This window comes from Thamnophis elegans, chromosome Z (genome assembly GCF_009769535.1).
Source record: "Thamnophis elegans isolate rThaEle1 chromosome Z, rThaEle1.pri, whole genome shotgun sequence".
Lineage (NCBI taxonomy): Eukaryota > Metazoa > Chordata > Lepidosauria > Squamata > Colubridae > Thamnophis > Thamnophis elegans.
Genome location: NC_045558.1, coordinates 52,290,699 through 52,312,048, shown reverse-complemented (window position 1 = coordinate 52,312,048; position 21,350 = coordinate 52,290,699). Strand labels below are relative to the sequence as shown.

Here is a 21,350-nt window from a genome sequence, read left to right as displayed (position 1 = left end):
TCTGATGGATTACATCCCAGCATTCTAAAGGAGCTGGCAGATGCCATCTCAGAAACACTGTAGCATATCTTTTGAAAATCCTGGCGCACTGGGGAACTACCAGCGGACTAGAAAAGAACTGATATGGTACCCATCTTTAAAAAAAAATGGAGAAAAACACAGATCCAGGAAACTATACAGACAAATCAGCCTAACTTCAATACCCGGAAAGATACTGGAAAAGCTAGTAAAAAAATAGATCTTTAAACATGTAGAAATGAGTAAAGTAATAACTAGGTCAGCACAGGTTTGATAAAAACAGATTATGCCAAACTAATCTTATTTCATTCTTCAACATAGTGACTAAATTAGTAGACCAGCAAAATACTGTGGATATAGTATACTTAGACTTCAGCAAGGCATTCAACAAGGTACTACTTCTTGATAAGCTAGAAAAAAGTGGGATAGATAGCATCACCATCAGATGGATTTGTAACAGGCTGGCAAACCATACTCATTTAGTACTCCTTTTTTGTTATATAGTTTTTATTAGTTTATAATATAATATACAAAGAGAATACAAAAGTAAATATTAAAGAAATTAGAAAGGGAAAAAGGGAAAGGAATAGTGGGGGAAAGAAAGGGAAAAAGAAAAAAAGGTATTGACTTCCAACTCCTTTGGTGCAGTAAAATAAGGCATTAAGACCCTCAACTTTTTACTTATTCATAATAATAAAAACTACCCATTTTACCTACTACCCAAAGTAAAGGTGTTTGTGTTTTTTTCTTTAATCGGAACAGTCAATCTAGCCATCTCTGCTATGTCCATCAGTTTTTGCAGCCATTCATCCATTGTGGGGGTCAAGGTGACCTTCCATTTCTGTGCGTAGAGTAGTCGGCATATATAACATCAGTGTTCCAAATTTTTTCAAGTCTTGTTCCATTAAACCCAAAAGAAAAGTTTCTGGGTTTTTTTCTATATTCACTTTAAGAATTTGCTTTATTAGGATAGGAATCCTCCAATATTTCTTTGCTTTATCACACGTCCGCCGTAAATGATAAAAAGTCCTTTTCATTTCCAACATTCGTTTGAGGTACCTTTATTCTTGACAATTTATCTGGAGTAAAATACCAACAATTCATCATCTTATATTTTTTCTTTTAAATTATAGTTTAATGTAAACTTTAAACCTTTATTCCACATCTTCTCCCACTCTTCAAGCATTACATTATATGCAAAATCCCTTGAATCATACAATGCTGTTCATTTTCCAGATTTAAATTCAATAACACTTTATAGATTTTAGCAATAATATGTTCATCACTACCATATAATAAATTATCCAATTTATTTTTAACAAATTCTTTTAAACTAGTTTAAATCTTTCTTTTAATTGTAAACATGTAAACATCACCTTCTGATTCTAACTCCTCCTTACATTTTAGGGTAGGTCTCCTAAGTTAGAAGAAGGTCTACCAGTTTGGCCTTGTCACCATTTCTTTTCTTTAAAAAGCTGCCTGTGGAAAAACCCAAAGAGGCACCTTTGTGGAAAACTTTTATATTTATTTAAAACTCTAAAAGTAGCATGTCTGACAAAATGATTGTTGAAATCAACATTTACTTAACTTTATTATACCATAGATAACTCACTCTTTTTTCTAAATACCAGAGCAATCAGATTATGATCAGAGAAAAATTTAGGTAAGATATCAGCTTTCAAAATTCTAGCTGCTAAATTTTTAGAGGTCCATATCATAACAATCCTTGAAAAGGATTTATGTCTTTCTGAAAAGAATGTATATTCTCTTGCAGTGCTGGGTTTTTGTTTTTGCCTCCATGAGTCTATTAGCACTAAGTTCTCTATCATCACAAAAAATGTCTTTGGTAGTTTATCCTGGGAGAGTGTGATCCCCTTAGTAGATGTTCTGTCCCAAAGTGGTGAGTTCCCTCCATTCCAATCCTCCAACATAAACCAATTTTCAAACAAAAAAGGCAGAAGTTAGTCCATAAGATACGCCAAAAAATTATTTTTCCATCATTTCCCACATAGAGACCAATTACTATTGCATTTATTCCATTAAATTCAATTTCCACTATTATAAATCTGTCATGATCATCTAGTATAAGTGACTTAGGTTTAAATTGGCATTTTATATATAAAACCACTCCATTAATCTTTTTTGACCCAATAGAAATAAATTCCTCCTCTAATTTCTATTTATTAAATATTTATCATCATCTTTTTTCCTAATATGTGTTTCTTGGAGGCAAATTATGTCAACATTAAGTTTTCTCAAATAGTGAAATATTTTTTTACATTTGGATAGGGCGTTAGCCCCATTAATATTACATGTAATAAATTTACTTTCTATCTTTGGGTGAAATAGCAAATTCCAGTATAGAAACCTCAGCTGTCTCTTCTACAGTGTAAACTTTTTGGGATTGGTCTACCTCCAAAGTCTTGTCTATCTCCAACGCTTCAACTGGCTCTGAAATTAATTTATGTCTAGATAGGAAATCCTTGGCTTTATAGAATTCAAACAAAATATGTGGTCACAATATGTATCACTCCCTCAAGCTTGTTCCAACGAAAGGGAATTATTCTCTTCTTCAAAATATCAGTAAGAAATGAGTAAGCTTTCCTTTTTCTCAGAATTCTTACAAGAATTTCCTTCAAAAGAATTATGTCCACATTTTCCATTAGTGCAGATGTAGTTTAGAGGCAATCCAGAACATGGAACATGGTCTCTCCTTATTTTTCTTACAAATTGGACTAAGACATCTGTTAATAGTTTTCATGCAGATCTTGAGTTTACACTATAAACCTTGTCAATTTCAAGATCGAGAAACTTTTCCTCACAATTAGTCAACTGTGCCAAGGTTTTAATCATTCTTAGCCTAATATCCTCTCCTGAGCCTTGCTCGGGAGATTGCTCTAAATCTTAATTGCAGTTCCTTTGCTTAATGAGAGAGTTCAAAGAGAACTCTCTGATCAAATTTAGCTTGTCTTGCTTCTCCAATTTATCCACCGTAAGATCTACTTCATCTGTTTAATATCTCCTGTCAAATTTTGTATCTCCTCACGAACTTCCTTTGCCAATGTGTCAGTTTTTAATTCAAGGTTAGTTCCCAATATCTGGATGACTTCATGAGTTTTGGCTATGTATTCGTCCAAAAAAGATTTTAAAGATTCTACATCTCCTGGTATCTTCTCTGTTCTCTTACCTAGAAATAAGGAGAAATTTTCTGACAGTGAGAACAATCAACCAATGGCACAGCTTATCTTCGGAAGTGGGAGCTTCATCACTGGAAGCTTTCAAGAAGAGAATGGACTGCCATCTGTCAGAAATAGTATAGGGTCTCCTGCTTGGGCAGGGGTTGGATTAGATTACCAACAAGGTCCCTTCCAACTCTGTTATTCTGTTAAATCAATTACATGTTTTACCAACCTTGCCCCGATGAAAATACCTAAAAATTTAAATTAATAACTCCCACATTGCTGAATTGTAGTTTGGTCTGTGCTTTGAATTTCCTTAATAATATTAAAAGATGAAAAATTTTATCAATGTATGTACTTAATTAACAATTCAAACTTTGAACTTACAGTATTTCAAAATTCCATTTTATTCTGAAATAAAAGTGTCAGAAATGTCAGAATTTTAGAATAATGTAATAAAATGCTTAAAGGAGCAATATTGCCAAAGTAAAAAAAAATCCTACTCTCAATGGAATTTATTGACCTATTATATGCAGAATCTATAATTGAGAAAAGAGCAACATATATCCATAATTATAGTGCACAATTTCTTTCAAGAATCTTTCTTGGTAAATTAGGAAATTACATGCTGTCTTTGATGTTGTTTGTTGTATGCACTGGAGATTAGTTGAAGGTATTCCAAACTTAAATTGGTTTCAGTTTTATATTGATTGTGCAATAAGGCTAGGCATACATTTTTCTATAAGATAGATTTTTAAAATATCGACATGATGTGCTATATTCTCATTACTTTTTCTAACTTGAAAATATCCCAGCAAAATCAATTGCCGAAATAAAGGAGCCTTCTTAGCCAAATTATTATTGAATCCATTTTTTTAAATCCATGTTAGTTTCAGTAATTATTAAACATTGCTGAAGCACTAGTATAGCATTTTTATTTCTACATACCCACTTTGGAGGGCAGAACATGTTGGTGCAATTCTGGCATATCCAATTGTAATCTTGAATAAATTTATAGACCAAAAATAATTTCCAGTGGTAGAATTGAGTTGGCATTTGAATCATTGATAACTTCAAAACTATTATTTTCACATGCCAGCAGCATTAATAAAGGTGCTAACCAAATTATGTGTAACCAAATGTTAAAAAGCATGAAATTGTTTGAAAATTTTTATTCTTGCTTTCTCCATTTTTACATTAGGCCAAGAAAGTTCTGGATATGTTTCATGCTTTAAGGATACACTTCACTCTTCTTAAAGGACTTCTGGAATCACAGCAATCGGTATCAAGATGTCAGGTTGTTAATGTTGCTGTAGAAATCTTTCTCAAATGTAGGAACATTGATGGAGCATTATGGGTATTGAGAGGTAAATTTAAATTAACAACATTGGATTTATTGATAAAACTTATATAAATATTCATAGTTTGCTTCTGGATCAGGGTGCTGATTTTGATTTTTAAAGCCCCTCATGGTATGGGGCAAGTTGTTTGAAAGACTGCTGCTCCATGATTCCATCTGTTCATCCATCAGATCCAGCAAGAAAGGCATAATGTGGGTCCTGTCTTTCAGGGAGCTACGCTTAATGAGTCTGAGAAAATGGGCTTTCTCTACCATGGCACCACCTTATGGAATATTCTCCCCCTCTATCCCTCCTTATTTTCTGAAAGTCCTTCAAAATCTGGCTTTGTCATCAGGCCTGAGGTTCTTAAGGGTCCAGTGAGTTCTTGAGGTGGCTTTGTTGCTGATTGAATCTCATGTGTGTGCCATATTTATTGACACGATTATTGTTTTTATATTTTTGTTGCTATGCACCGTCCAAAGTCACTTCTTGTGAGATATGTGTCCATATACATGTAATAAATAAACAAACAAACCTGCATTTTTATTGTGGCTTTCTATATTTATATATGTGTAGAAAATATATATTTAGGGTTTCCTTATATAAATATTTATGGTTTTATTTTATGATAAGCCGCCCAGAGTCACCTTCGAATGAAACAAACTTAATAAATAAATAAAAATAAATAAATAAAATTCATATTTGAAAGAATAGAATAGAATAGAATAAGTTTATTTATAGGCCGCCCTTTTCCCTGAGGGGACTCAGGGCGGCTAACAACTTATATGGGAGGGGGAACATACAATGACATATAACACAATGTATAATTAAAATCGAGCAACATTCATTCAACATTCGGGTGGGGGCGGATTATACTTTTTACCCCCAGGCCTGACGGGATAGCCAGATCTTGAGCGCTGTGCGGAAGGTCTGAAGGGTGGTGAGGGTACGAATCTCCATGGGGACATCATTCCAGAGGGTCGGAGCTGCTACAGAAAAGGCTCTCCTCTGCGTAGTTGCCAGCCGGCACTGGCTGGCAGATGGCACTCGGAGGAGGCCTAATCTGTGAGATCTGATGGGTCGAGAGGAGGTAATTGGCAGGAGGCGGTCTCTCAAGTACGCAGATCCACTACCATGAAGGGCTTTATAGGTAGTAAGAAGCACCTTGAAGCGCACCCGGAGATCAACAGGTAGCCAGTGCAGCTCGCGGAGGATAGGTGTTATGTGGGCGAACCGAGGTGCGCCCACGATCACTCGCGCGGCCGCATTCTGAACTAGCTGAAGTCGCCGGATGCTCTTCAAGGGCAGCCCCATGTAGAGCACGTTGCAGTATTCCAGCCTAGAGGTCACAAGGGCACGAAAGGATATGTTTAGTTCCTAGTTTTTGAATATATTTAGAATAGAAACTTAAAATCTAAAAGACAAATTTCAGAAGGATTATTAAGAGATAAGACTTATTTTTCAATTATGTTTTTCATTATTGAAAGAGTCTCAAAATAAAGAAGAAATATAGTGCATGCAAACATTGAGACACCATCCTCTCTCATGACATTGTATATTTCCATGAATCCTCAAGTGAACAAAAGTTAAGAAAACCTTTACCTGTGTAAAATTGAATATTACATCTTTCCTGAACTTTTGTGTACAACTTCAGACATCTAAAATTTGGCACCTAACTTTGTTACTTCATAGATAACTGTTATTTTAGTTCTATTTTAATTGAATAGCTTTTCATAGTTTCTAACACATCCTGTATAATGGACTTGCTCCTCAAAAATATTACATAACAATTTATACTCAGGCATGCCCTTTGTTTTGTATCCTTGCCCTGTGATGTGTTGCTTTTAGTAATGCTTACGGAAATTTTTTAGCAATTGTTCCTACGATCGAATATTAGGACTTGCTGTCTTTGTAAGAATACTATTACAGTCCCTCAAAGAATATAATAATATTGTAATGTAGCTCAAAGAATATTAGGAATCTAAATTTCTGCTAAAGATCACTTAGAAAGCCTAGTATTATTTGAGATTTGTCCTATAATTTTGTATTTTGCTGTATGTTCTAACAATTTTAAAACATTAATATTAAACTTCCCATAGGGTCAGAATGGATAATAAATACAGCAGCATGGCCTTGTGAAAAAATGGATGTCCTAAATCGACATAATCTGCTGTGTGCTGTAGCATCTGAATTAATGACAAAAAACCGGTATGATGAAACATTTGAAGTCTTAAAAAATCTTCCAGGTTTTCAGAATACTTGTGGTAAGTTGTTAGTTACTTGTTACTTATTACTTAAAACAACAGAATTTTAGTTTGAATCTGCATCATTAGAATTTTCATTACCTAGAGGTGCTGTGATTTGGGAATGTATAAATAAAATCTTAAGCAAATATTTCTGCTTTCAGTCACTTAATAAATCAGGTTTCCTAATATAGATAGTTCTACTTATTCACAGAGATTCTGTTCCTTCTCTGCCACAGGATCTATCCTTAGAAAAGGCCTGAGATCCAGATGATCATCCTTTGTCAATATTTACTTATCAAAAATGATTTTAAAAATGGCCATTACACAAAAAACAGTAGGAGTGGGAGTGATTTCCAATTTCTTGCTGGCTTACGGTTTGACTTTGTGAGAATCTGGCAGAGGGCATCAGAATTCATGATGACTTGGCAGTGGTGCTGCAGTGACCACAACTTTTCCAATACAATTGGTCTGAATATCCTTGAAATTTCAATTGTATTTGAGTAATTGGTCCCAGATTTTTAATGCATTCTTAAAATAGGCTATTTGAGATATCTTGATTCAAAAATTGTTGCCCTGTTTTGCACTATTTTGGCTGATTGTAAAAACTGACAGGGGAGATTTAGTACCGATGTATGTATGTATGTTTGATTGATTGATTGATTGATTATAGCCCTTTTATTTGGCTTCTTAATATAATATATATGTAACAATTTTGCAGCGTGCCTGGTTCTTATTTAAGAAGTTTCTGTATGAAATTGAAGGGGAGAAAATAAGTTTCTCAATTGTTCTTGGCATCAATATAAAAACTAAAAATAAGAAAAATGTTTTATATAGTTTATATAGTACAGTGCATCATTTCACTGATGGAAAAAGTAGTATGCTCCATAGCTGAAAAATATTCCCAAATTTTCTCTTACAGACTCTCTGGATGTATCCCAGTATGGCCTTTTGTTTAATAATCTGCTAAGAGTTTGTTCAGAAAACAGGAACATTGAAACATCATCTACTGTAGTGGCATTCATGCTTGCAAGAAATATCCATGTTGAATTTAATTTACTTCGAGCATTAATCACAGCACTAGGAAGAAGCTGTTTGTGGCTTAAGGCCAGGAAACATTATAAAAGTAAGCTTTCTTAAAGACACATCATTTTTTATATTAGACCAACTTCTTATTGAAATGTTTGCTCTAAAAATTATTATGGTTACATTAATATTGAACACTCTCCAGAATAATTTGGGGAACTTGTACTTGTATGTCATTTTCAATTTATGAAACAACTATGCAAAATCTGTTGTAGCATGAGAAGCAAACTGTAAAATGATTTGAGATTATTAAAAGCATTGTATAAGACATGTCTAAATTAACCATTCTGTGAATGGAATAGGGGTTTTTTGGGGGTGGGGTGCATCATACCCAAATTAAAATACATTTTGAATGTTTTGGTCTGTTTCTGGGAAGAATGGATCTCATATTCTAGATACAAACTAAAACATTTGTTCTGGACTGGAATGGTTTGAATAGGGTAAAGAGCAGGAAAAGCAAGGCTGGAACTTTCTTGGGGAGCACATGTATAGATAATGTTGATGGTAGAGCAGGGCATAGGGAAGATCTGGTAGCAAGCAAGCCAGCATGCGAGCCCTACAAAGAATGAGGTCACATACATTAGTAATAAATCTAGCTTTCCTATAAAATTACTTGGAGATTCTTCTAGATTTTTTGTTGATAAACCCCCAGAACAACTGTTACATTCCAGATTGTATTTATATTGAACTCCCAGCCAATCTGAAACAGTTCAACAAAACTTCTAGAACATAATGGTAACTTGGGCTCATAACAAAACATACTTTCTCCTGTGTGCTGCTTGGGGAATCCAATCATGAGTTAACTTAGTCCATTAGCTTAGAGACTGAGTATGCAAATCTTGACCACGCCTCCTCTGACTGGACCGGATCAGTTTTTTTACTCAGTCCAGCCTAACGAGACGCATCTCAATTTTCTCTAGACTAATCGACAAATTTCACCTTTTTCCTTGGATTCAGCAGCTCAGATTGCGACTTTAACTTGCTATATGTGTTTAGAGGTGGAGGCGACAGTTCGCTGCCAGCCCAGACCCTCACCACCACTCTCTCGCTCTCTCTCTCTTGCCTGAGATCGGAGGCTGCGAAGTCCATCGGCTCGCAGTGCCAGACGGCAGCGGTATTTTCAAGCGGAGATTGGCGTTGCTCTCTTCGCCTTGTGTTTGGCGCGTCCTGGGCTGGTGCGCTGCCCTGTGCCATTTCAAGCCGGGAACTTCCCGCCTGCGCGGCGTGGTTCAACCTAGGCGTTTCCATTGCCTCGTGGCGTTTCCTTAGTCGCAGCGGTGGCGTTTTCGCCGGGGAGCCAGCGTTCTGCAGCGGTTTGAATCTTCGCGCCCTCCAAGGTGGCCACCATTTTGGATCCAGCCCTGCGCATGCGCTGGAATCGGCCGAAGGTGGCGGGGCACGTAATTTCACGCCAGGCATCGGCGCCGCCCAGACGGCCCTCTTTTTTCCCTCACTTGCGGAGAGCTGAGTCACTGAGGAGGTTGTTTTTCCAATCGGCTGCTGCTTTCACGTGGCGCTTTGTGCGGAGGAGAAATTCATGGCAATTCACTCATAAACGAGGTTGAGCCTTTCCAAATATTTTTCTATCTTTGCAATGGCTGATCCGTCTGTGCCCAAAGGTGCTGTGGAGCCCTCTTGTGAGCCCCGCTCCCCTGGCGAGGAGGGGGGCTAGCCCAAGGCCCACTAGTCATAGGCCCCAGGCCTCATCCGCCGTTAAGGACAAGTCCCATAAACATAAGGATAAATCCAAAGCTGCTAAGGCCTCTGGGGCTCCCAGCAGCTCACCCTCGGTTCTGATTCCGCAACGGGCTTCCCCAGCGCACCCTACGGAGCAGGGTTGGTCCCCTGATATTCAGCTGCCCCAGGCTCCTATGGCAGCAGAGGGGGGGTTGGGGCCCCACTCCCCCCTCCCATTTCTGAAATGAGTGTGGCTTCGGCCCGCTCGCCCCCACATGCGGGGCCTTCTGCAACTTTCACTCCTACTGCTGCAGGCCTCAGGCCACTGGAGGGCCAGGATTTGGGCCTTCCCCCTGATTGGTACCAAATGATTTCTACTGCTATTTCTAAAGTGGTGGATGCGGAACTACTCCGTAGGGCCCAGGCTCCCAGGGCCACTGTGACCCGGACGGGTCTTGATTTCCAGACAGTGCAAGGGGATTCTTCTATTCCTCTAACAGAGCCTCCCTCGTCTCAACCTTCAGTCTACAGTGAGGATCGGCCTTGGTGGAGGAAGGTGAGGTCATAGATAGGGAATTTTCCGATGATGAAGGGCTTCCACTGGATCAACCTACTACACCGGGTCTGTTCCGCCACTCTCTCTTTAAATCATTGCTGTATAAGGCTAAGACCACCACCCACATGGGGGAGGCGGCCTCTAAGGATAGCACAGCTGTGGGATTAGATGCGACTGAGTGCCTCTTTGCTGAGCAAGTGGCCTTGCAGGATGTTATTCCCTCGCCCAAGCTCTTTCTGGATCTGATTCAGAAGCAGTGGGATCAACCGACCGCGGTTAACCCCCCAGCAATGGGGATAGGAAAGTGTACACTTCTACCCCGGAGTTGGAAAGTCTTCTCCAGTTTCCCACTGTAGATGCTCCCATTGCTGCCCTCGCCTCTCCGGCATTAATTCCATCAGAAATTTCAGAAGGTTTGAAGGCAGAGGATCGTAAGGCCGAGACAGTCATCCGCAAGACCCATCAGACTGCGGCCTGGGCCTTACGCTCGGCTATAGCAGCGTCCTTCTTTAATAGGACTTCCTTGGTCTGACTTAAGCAATTGCAGAGTAGGCTTGCCCCAGAGAAATGCGCCTTCACCAGGACATTACCAAGTTGATGGCAGCCTTGGAATTTTCTGTGGATGCCACTCTTAGTGCAGCAAAATTCGCTTCTCGGGCAGTAGTCTCTAACATAGCACCCCGACGCCTACTGTGGCTCCGCCATTGGCAAGCTGATGTCAAGTCCAAATGGCGTCTTGCATCCACGTCCTTGTTTGGATCGGTTCTAGATCCCATCCTCATGGAGACCAGAGATAAGCGTAAGGTTCTCCCTTCTACCAGTGGCCGGGCCAATAGGAGACAGCAACCTAGCCACACTCATATTAGGACTCCCTCTTCCATATTAACATAAGCTTTATATGAACTTCTTGCACCGCTGCGCAATTTTAACTTGTACAGGGAGTGCATGTGATATGGGTGTGATTGTATGATTGCATGAATGAGCCCACTTTTTTATTAATCCATTATTGTTGTATTTTTGTGTTTTTAACTGCTACATGGGGATTGCTTGGGTGAATGGATGTGTTGTATGTCTGAGTAGGCTGGGACCACAACCGGGTACCCTCTGCACTGAGTACACTGCAGAAGTGTCAGGGGCCAGACCTAATCCCAGCCTAGAATGTTTTTTTTTCAATGTAAATGTGTTTTTATTTTCCATTTTCATTTTGTACAGTCACATATATACTGTGCATAACCGGGGCCATATAACATTAAAACAATAAACACAGCCATTCCTCTTGTCAACAATACCCCCAAAAATAGAAACCCAATGTACCTCTTCGACCCTCCATACATCCTTTCTTTCGCCCCCCCTCCAACTTTCCATCTTCCCTCCAACATTCCCCTCTACCCCTACTTCCCCTTCCCCCTCCCAGCCTAGGATGTTTGATTCAAAGGGCCTGCCGAAGAATGCGGTAGCCAGATGGAACGATGGGGGGACCACGGACCGGGGAGTGGGCCGGAACATTATGGTCATAACAGGGAGGGGCAGATATGGCGGGAACTTTAGGGCTAGCCATTACCGGGGAAGGAGGGATCGCTACGTCTCAGAGAATCCCTCCTTCCGGCCCTACTAGTTCCACTCCAAGGCCAGATGGCGTGAGTAATCAGGGCCCTGGTCTCAGGCTGCTGTTGCTAAATGCCAGGTCTGTGGTACACAAGGCTCCCCTCGTCCGGGACCTAATTTTAGACCTGGCATGTATTACTGAAACCTGGCTGGGCCCGGAGGGAGGTGTGCCCCTCACTGAGATGTGCCCAGAGGGTTTTCAGGTGCTTCATCAGCCGCGACCCCAGAGAAGGGGTGGGGGAGTGGCTATCGTTATCCGAGGGACTCTAGTTCCTCGTAGGATCCCTGCTCCGGAGCTTGTTGGGTGTGAGTCCTTGCTGGTGAAGTTGGACCTTAGAGGTCAAGTGGGCTTGTTGTTAACGTACCTGCCTCCCAACAGTGTTACAACAGCCCTCCCCTCGCTCCTCGAGTCAGTAGCCGAGCTGGCAGTTGAGTTCCCCAGACTTATGGTGCTGGGGGATTTCAATCTGTCTTCGCTCAGCGAGCACTCTGATGGAGCGCAGGAGTTCATGGCTTCCATGACAGCCATGGGCTTGACCCAAGTAATCCGGGGTCTGACCCACTCAACGGGTCACACACTCGACCTCGTATTTCTCTCGGAGCAGTGGAGTTGTGATCTTGGTTTGAGAGGTATTGAGACCTTGCCCTTGTCATGGTTGGACCACTTCCTACTGAGACTTGATTTTCGGAGGCCAATCCCCCACTGTTGGGAGGAGGAACCGATTAGGTGGTTCCACCCCAGGCGCCTTATGGACCCTCCGGGCTTTCAGACGGCGCTTGGTGCTATACCTGATACTCTCGACCACAGTCTGGTGGAGGCCTTGGTCGCTGCTTGGAACTTAGTGGCGGTGGAGGCCCTAAACCGGATTGCACCTTTACGGCCTCTCCGAGGTAGTGGATCCAGGAGGGCTCCTTGGTTCACTGAGGAACTCCGGGAGATGAAACGCCAAAAGAGTCGCCTAGAGCACCGCTGGAGGTCCAGTAAGTCCGAGTCAGACCGAGCACTGTTGAAAGCCTGCATCAGAGCCTATCTCCTGGCAATTCAGCCCTCAAAAAATACATATTTTGCCGCTCTGATTGTGTCCACTGAGTCCCGCCCAGCCGCCTTGTTCAGAATAGCCCGCTCCCTCTTGAAAGGGAGGGATGCGGATAATCCTCTACAAGGTAGAGCTGAGGAAATTGTCCAATTTCTCGCGGATAAAGTTGTTCGGCTTCGGACAGACCTCCACTTGCGTACTGGACCTGTGTCCCTCCTGGCTGGTCGCAAGCAGCAGGGAGGTGACACGGAGCTGGATCCAGACGATAGTTACCGCCTCTCTTCGGGAGGGGTCCTTCCCACCCCTCCTAAAGGTGGCGGTGGTGAGACCCCTCCTGAAGAAGCCGTCTTTGGATCCGGCCATTCTAAGTAACTACTGTCCAATCTCCAACCTCCCCTTCGTTGGGAAGGTTGTTGAGAAAGTGGCGGCCTCTCAGCTCTGGCAGTCCTTGGATGAAACCGATTATCTAGACTCCTTTCAGTCGGGATTCAGGCCTGGCTACAGCACGGAAACTGCTTTGGTCACACTGATTGATGATCTCTGGAGAGCCAGGGGCGGGGGTCATGCCTCCGTCCTAGTGCTCCTTGACCTCTCAGTGGCCTTCGATACCATCGACCATGGTATCCTTCTGCGGCGGTTGCGGGAGGTGGGAGTGGGAGGCACTGTTCTTCGGTTCTCCTCCTACCTCTTGCACAGGTCACAGTCGGTGTTAGTTGGAGGGCAGAGGTCGACCCCTAGGCCCCTCAAGTATGGGGTGCCGCAGGGTTCGGTCCTGTCTCCCCTCCTGTTTAACATCTACATGAAGCCACTGGGTGAGATTATTCGGCGGCACGGGATAAAATACCACCAATATGCGGACGATACACAGCTGTATCTGTTTGCCCCGTGCCAACTCAGTGAAGCGGTTGACGTGATGTGTCAGTGCCTGGAGGCTGTTAGGGTCTGGATGGGTGTGAACAAGCTTGCAACTCAATCCCGACAAGACCGAGTGGCTTGTGTTTTTCCCTCCCAATAATTGGCCTTGTATTCCATCTCTCAGGCTGGGGGGTGAAATTATACGCCCCTCAGACAGGGTTCGCAATTTGGGGGTCCTCCTGGACCCACAGCTGACCTTAGAACATCATTTGTCAGCTGTGACCAGGGGGACATTTGCCCAGGTCCGCCATGGGGCAGCCCTACATGGGGCAGCCCTTGAAGCATTCGGAGACTTCAGCTTGTCCAGAATGCGGCCGCGCGAGCGATTGTGGGTGCACCTCAGTATACCCACGTTACACCTATCCTCCCCGAGCTGCACTGGCTGCCTATTAGACTCTGGATACATTTCAAGGTGCTAGTCGTTACTTTTAAAGCCCTACATGGTATCGGACCTGGGTACTTGAGAGACCGCCTCCTGCCAATTACCTCCCTGCGACCAATTAGATCCCACAGATTAGGCCTCCTCCGGATTCCTTCAGGTAGCCAGTGTTGACTGTCGACCCCCCGGGGGAGGGCCTTCTCTGTGGCTGCTCCGGCCCTCTGGAACGATCTCCCCGCGGAGATTCGGACCCTCACCACCCTTCAAGCTTTCCGCAAAGCCGTTAAGACCTGGCTGTTCCGGCAGGCCTGGGGCTGATGAGTTCCCAGTCCCACTCGAATTGTCGTGGCTGTTGAGGAGTTTTAATCTGTTTTTCTGTAATTGTTTTCTCTTGTTTGTTTTTTGTATTACCCCCTCCCCTATGAGTTCGTTAACCGCCTTGAGTCCCCCCGGGGAATAGGGCGGCATACAAGTTTAATAAACCATAAACCAAACCTTATCAGAGATGGCAGCCCTTTCGGGCCGGGGACTCTGGATTCGCCCCTGCTCCCTATGTTCCCCATTACAACAGGGGTTTCTCCCAGTCACAGGATCGTGGCCAGGACCGTGCAGGCACCAGGGATAGGGGTCGCCAGCAGAACCAGGCGCAGCCCCAGGCGAGGAGGTCCTTTCGTGGAGCTGGAAACCGGTCCTTTCGGAGGTACCGGTGACTCACAAGGGGACGGACCTATGGGAGGGCATCTCCTGGCCTTCGCTCATCAGTTGGCGGAGATCACGTCCGACGCCTGGGCCCTTCAGGTCGTGAGGCTGGGCCTCACTCTAGAATTTCTCTCCATTCCCCCGAGGCGGTTCATCCAGTGTCCCGTTCCCAGGTGCCCGACAAAAAGGCACCTCATGAACGCCAAGATACATCACCTTCTCACCATCAGGGCGGTAGAACAGGTGCCGAGAGGCCAGGAAGGGCTAGGGTTCTACTCCATTTTGTTTCTGGTGCCCAAGAACTCAGGGGGATGGCGGGCCATCCTAGCTTTGAAAAGGCTCAATCGTTACATCAAATACCAAAAATTCAAAATGCAATCGCTCAAAAGCCTATTGGCCTCCATCCGCCAAGGCGACATGATGACATCGGTAGACATCAAGAAGGCGTACCTCCACGTGCCCATACATCCAGCACATCGGCGTTTCCTACGCTTCCAGTTCAATGGCCGTCACTTTCAATACCGGGCCTTACCCTTTGGCCTCTCATCGGCCCCGTGCACATTCACAAAACTCCTGGCAGTCGTGGCGGCATCACTTCGCTCGGTTCCAATACGAGTGAATTGTTATTTGGACGACATCTTGGTCCTCTCCTCATCTCGGAACCAGGCCCTACAAGATCTGCAGGTCACGATGGACTCGCTGCGCAGTCACGGGTTCATTATCAACCTCCCCAAGGGCCACTTGCAGCCAACCACGTTGCTGCTCCACCTGGGGACAATCATCGATTCAGTGTCTTGCGAAGTCTCTCTCTCTCCAGAGAGGCGACAAAGCATCCAGCACCTGGCCAATCAAGTTCTGTCCCAGAGACTCTTGCGTTGGCAACACTGTCCAAATTGCTGGGAAAGATGATTTCTTGTATCAACGTGGTTCCCTGGGCCAGGTTCCATGCACGCCCACTTCAGTGGTTCCTGCTTCCCTTCCAGAGGGCACACACCAGCCACTCCCAGACCAGGGTTCGGCTCCCACACAAGCCTCTCAGATTCCTTCATTGGTGGACGTCCTCCAAGCTCCTCCAGGGGTGCCCCTTCAACGAGCCAGACCGCATCCAAATTACGACGGATGCCAGCCTATTTGGATGGGGGGCTCATGCCTTGGACCAGGTGACTCAAGGACACTGGTCGAGTCAGGAACTGTCAAACAGCATAAACTGGCTGGAACTCCGCGCCATTCGTCTAGCCCTTCTGGAGTTTCAGGACATTGTGTCACACAATCACGTGTTGGTCTTGACCGACAACGTTTCCTCCAAGGCCCATGTCAACCACCAAGGGGGCACCCACTCCAGGGCCCTGATGCTGAAGGCGGAGAAGTTACATTGCTGGGCGGAGACCAAGCTTTTGTCAATCCGGGCGGAGCACATCTCGGGTGTGGCCAATACACAAGCAGACTGGCTGAGCAGGGCCACTGTGGATCAAGCGGAGTGGCAACTCCACCCCGACCTCTTCCAGGAACTCTCTCGCCGGTTCGGCTGTCCCGAGGTGGATCTGTTTGCGCAACCGCACAACACGCAACTTCCGAGGTTCTACGCCAGGCCCCCAGAGCGGAGAGGGTGGATGCTCTACGCAGTCCCTGGCCGGACGGCCTTCTTTATGCCTTTCCCCCTCTCCCAATTCTTCTGTCGGTCATCCAGAAGATCCTAATGGAACAGGCAGAGGTGCTGTTGGTTGCCCCAATGTCGTCCAGATGTCCCTGGTACACAGACCTCGTCTACCTGTCGGTATCACGGCTGTGGAGGATTCCGGACGACCAGATCCAACTCAACCAGGGGGCTCTCATCCATCCGAACCCCCAGCTCCTGCAGTTAGCCGTGTGGCATGTGAGCGGACTATTCTGACCTCCCTTCACTATTCGAGTCAAGTGATCGACACTATCCAGGCGGCCCGACATCCATCCATTATACGTATATACGAGGCCACCTGGCAGACCTTCTGTAGGTGGTGCCGTTGAGCCAGGGCTGATCCCATCACGGCTTCGGTGCCTCAAGTCTTGGACTTTTTACAATCGGGATTTAATAAAGGCCTCGCGCCCAACATGCTCCGTCGGCAAGTCACAGCATTATCCATGGTAGTTGAAGGCAGTCAGAGCCGTTCCTTGTCCCAGCACTCACGGGTCGAGGCCTTCCTGAAAGGTGCGACAAATTTGAGGCCTCCGACAGTCCACCGTTATCCTACCTGGGACTTGACCTTGGTGCTCAGGGCACTCACGTCTGCTCCATTTGAGCCCATCCACTCCATCAGCCTTCGGCTACTGATGCTTAAGACAGTGTTCCTGGTGGCCATTACATCGGCCAGGAGGGTTTCGGAGTTGGCAGTGCTATCGGTTCGTGCGGATCTCTGCATATTCCATCCTAACAGAGTAGTCCTCCGTTTGGACCCTTCCTCCCGAAGGTCAACACGTTGTTCCACAGGGCTCAGGAGCTCATCCTTCCAGACTTTTGTCCGCATCCTTCCCATCCTCCAGTGGCATCATTTGGATGTTTGCAGGACCCTCCGACGTTATGTGAAGTGCACGGCCTCGTTCAGAAGATCGGAGGCTCTATTTGTTTCCTTCCAGCCGTCGTCCATGGGACAGAAAGTGTCCTCCCACACCATCGACCAATGGTTGAAGGCGTGCATCGCTTTGGTGTACGACAGTCATTCCCGGCCAGTTCCCAGACATATTACTCCTCATTCTACCAGAAGTGCGGTTACCACGGCAGCCTAGGCTACACAAGCCTTGGTGGAAGAGATCTGCAGGGCGGCTACTTGGTCGTCGCCCTCGCCATTTATTAGACACTACAAGGTTGACGTATACGCCTCGGCTAAGGTGTCCTTTGGGTGGAGAGTGGTGCAAAGGGTTCTTTCTTCTGCGGAGGACCCTGACCAGCCTAGCTCCCGCCCTGGCACTTAATTGCTTTGGCATGTCCCATGATTGGATTCCCCAAGCAGCACACAGGAGAACGACCATTGACTTACCTGAACGGTCCTTCTATGTGTGCTGCGAGGGGAATCCAAACCCGCCCGCAGTTTCGGCTGGCCAGGGCTTCACCTTGATTATGACTTATGACTAACCTTGCATCTTTTCCCTGACTGGACTTTCTCTGGACGTGACTTGATACCTGTTTGGCTATGGCCATGAGTGACATTGGCATGTATCTTTCAACGGCTGACTTCACGCAAAACTGATCCGGTCCAGTCAGAGGAGGCGTGGTCAAGATTTGCATACTCAGTCTCTAGGCTAATGGACAAAGTTAACCCATGATTGGATTCCCCTCGCTGCACACATAGAAGGACCGTTCAGATAAGTCAACAGTCATTCTACCAATAATTATTAACATTTAGATATTGTCTATTTGTTATGCTTTAAGATGTGATACATATATTTTCAGGTAGACCCATTTTTTTTTTAATTCACAAATTGGGTTTAGAATAGTTTATGGCAGAAAAAAAATACTGCAGCAATATAACTTCGCTTTTTTTCTAAGAAAGGAAAATAACCCTAGCCAAGTCCTAGATTATTTAATAATCTCTGGAAGAATGTTAAAAATATTTTACAGCTTCCTAGTTGTACTGGCATATCTAAAATCTTTGAGCATTCTAAATAAGTCATGAGAATTGCTAATTCTTCTTTTCTTCTCTTTTCACTTATCAAAATATCCTGAGGAATCAACAGTATGAAAATGGAGAAAGTTCAGAATTGTCTATGTAGTAAAGTAACCTTAAAATTTATAATAAATTACCGAAACAAGATATACATGTTTAGCTAATATTAATCCTTCTTTGTTTCTTTTTTTGTCATTTTAGGTGCTTTAGCATTGGGTTGCTATCCACCACTAGAGGGAAATCTTTATCGTAAACTTTTATTAATTCCTTCTTATATGAGTGAAGTTGAAATGCTATTAGCAATTGAAATTTTTTTGGTTTCAAATGCCAGTAGTATTCAGAGTCCTGGAGCTTCCAGTCAAATGCTTCAAATAGTATTAAAAAGGTTAGTATGTATTCCAGATGCATATCTAATCAGCTGAAAAAATTTGCTCATGTATTGATTTATCTCCTGCAAAATATGTATTATTTTATTATTTAGATATTTTTTGACAAACAATAGACTAATAAAATTGACATAAACTCTTGCTGTCATTTCCAGTCATAGAAATGTTGCTACTGAAAATCTTCCGGAACAAAAGAATGTTAATCATAACTCTTGTGATTTTGCATTTTTTTTTCCAGATGTGAAGGTAATATTCAAAACTGTGAAGAATATCAGAATGCTACAGAGAGACTATTTCAGGCTGCTCAGATATCTAATCCAAAGCTTTTCATAAACCATTTGACAGTCAATGTTAATAAGGACCAAATTTATAGTTTGGAGCATACTTCCGTACTTAAATGGTTGAAAGAGAATATGAAATGGGCAGGAAAAGCCTGGCTTTTTTAGTCAAGATTTGGTTACAGTAATCATTGCTTAAAATAAATAAATGAAGATTGTTTATGTTGTTTTTAGACTCTTAATAATTTGATATTTTGGTTTTTAACATTAAAAAAACCATTCAGAATATATTTTCCTAGGCATGGTTATTCAGAAGGGCCTGTTCTTGATCATTTACCTTTTTTTTCTGTGTCTAAATATGCTCACAGTTCAGGGTTAGAATTAGAGGTTTCATAATCTTTACCGTCTTTCAAAAACAAGGTTGTTGCCATGCAAATAAGTTTATAGTTCTGAAGACAGTATATAATAAAATTTTATAGTTTGGGAAATACTTGCGTACTAAAACAGTTGGCTTTTTTAGTCAATGAAGACTTTCGTTACAGTAATCATTGTTTAAAATGAATCAATAAAGTTTGTTTCTGTTGTATTCAGACTCCTATTTACTTTGTTCAATGTTAGTTTCTAATAAAAGAAAATAATACAAAAATTTGCTTTCTAATGTGATCATACAGAAAGACCAATCTTTTTTTAAAAGGAACTTTTAAACTAAAAAAACAAATTACTGTATTTTTTGGAGTATAAGACATACCCAAGATTTTGAATAGGCAAATTTAAAAAAAATGCATTCTGCAGACTTCCAAAAAATGCCCTGTTTTTCACAAAAATGGGCCCATTTTTGTCCCCAAAAAGGGCATGAATAGCCTTTAGGAGGCTTAAAGAGTTGTCCTAGGGACTTGGGGAGGGGGGGAATTGAGCAAGAAATAGCCTGTTTTTTGCTCATTTCTACTCTCCTCAGCACCCGGGAGCACTCTTAAAGCCTATGCACAGCCATTTTGGTGAAGGGGACACAGTTTCGGGAGGCAAAATGCTGTATTCAGTGTATAAGATGAATCCAGATTTCAGCCTCTTTATTGAGGAAAAAAAGTGTGTATTATAGTCTGAAAAGTATGCTAATATTTGAGAGAAAAGAGTAAAAAAAAAAACCAAAGCCCAAATGCTGGAAAAAAGTGAAATACAAAGAAATGATTTCTGATTTTATTTTACAACATATTAATATAAATTTGCCAGTGTAAGGTTACAACATAACGTGCATTTTTATATTACTACTGAATTATTGTTCCTAATAATGAAACCCATATATTATAATTTCATTTTTTTTTCTGTTTCCCACAAAAAGTCCATAAATGTCTTTCAGTAAGTATTAAAATTTACTCAATGTCTTCTCCAATCAAAGCTATTATTTTTGCAGTCTTGGCCACTTCCATCTTCACTATCTATTCTATTGTAGTTAATGTCAAGCCCATTTTATCATATACTTTTTCACTTGCTCTTCCATTTCAAATTTTAGTAAATAATTATAGATGTTAGCAGTAACATGTTCCTAATCCCTACATAATTCTGTTTCAAATTCTGTATTACAATGTTCAAAACCGAAAATCATTTTATCAATTATAAATCTATTTAGTACTTGTACATAAAAAAATAATTGACATGGGATAGGGGCTGATGTTGCAACGGCACAACGTGCGATCTTGGTACTCCGAAATTGCAGTCGATATTTCTGCCGCTGGACGGTCCATTTGGATCTAAATCATCCTGCAGAGATGGTGATTGAGGGAGGGCACCTCCTGCTGATCTCAGGGACACCGCAAAGTCCCTGAAAGATCCAGGAACAGCTTTTTTTCTGGCGACAGAAATGCAGCTAATGAAGCTGCTGAGGTTGGGACAGCTCCAGAACGGGAAGAAAGCAAAGAGAAAGTGTGTCGAATTGGTGAGAAAATTTTATTATTAGAAAAAGAGACTACCCCCAAAAAATTAAGTTAAATTAAAATTGAAGATAGAAGACTGTAAGCGGCAAAATTAATCTACATTAAACTTAGTGTGTTATCCTGGTTTTTTTTCATGGATGGAATTTGTGCAAAGACTCCCTATTTTTTAAACTGGATGGATTAATATTTCTTCTTTTTTCACTTTTGCTTACACCTATGGATTAAATAAATTTTTCTTTCTTTTTTATAATGCTTGATTGGATTGATTGGGTTGTTTTTGATCTCCATTTAAGAGGTTTTTTTTCTTTCACGCTTGGAATATAAAGAAGATAAGGATTATAAAGAGGATTGTAACAACAGGAGGAAAAGCAGTTACACTGCCACTT

General features: G+C 42.7%; 1 protein-coding gene across 3 annotated transcripts in view; it reads left to right on the top strand.

Moving 5' to 3' along the window:
• The window catches only part of TOPAZ1 (testis and ovary specific PAZ domain containing 1), a 63,375-nt gene extending 43,753 nt beyond the window's left edge, over window positions 1–19,622 (top strand). For all 3 annotated transcript variants that reach the window (XM_032235238.1, XM_032235236.1, XM_032235235.1), the window contains 5 exons: window positions 4,399–4,564; window positions 6,637–6,801; window positions 7,703–7,906; window positions 18,574–18,757; window positions 18,997–19,622. In XM_032235238.1, coding sequence (XP_032091129.1) covers window positions 4,399–4,564; window positions 6,637–6,801; window positions 7,703–7,906; window positions 18,574–18,757; window positions 18,997–19,204 — 927 coding nt within the window. In that variant the 3' untranslated portion in view covers window positions 19,205–19,622. The remainder of the gene's footprint in view (window positions 1–4,398; window positions 4,565–6,636; window positions 6,802–7,702; window positions 7,907–18,573; window positions 18,758–18,996) is intronic.
• The last annotated feature ends 1,728 nt before the right edge of the window (window positions 19,623–21,350 follow it).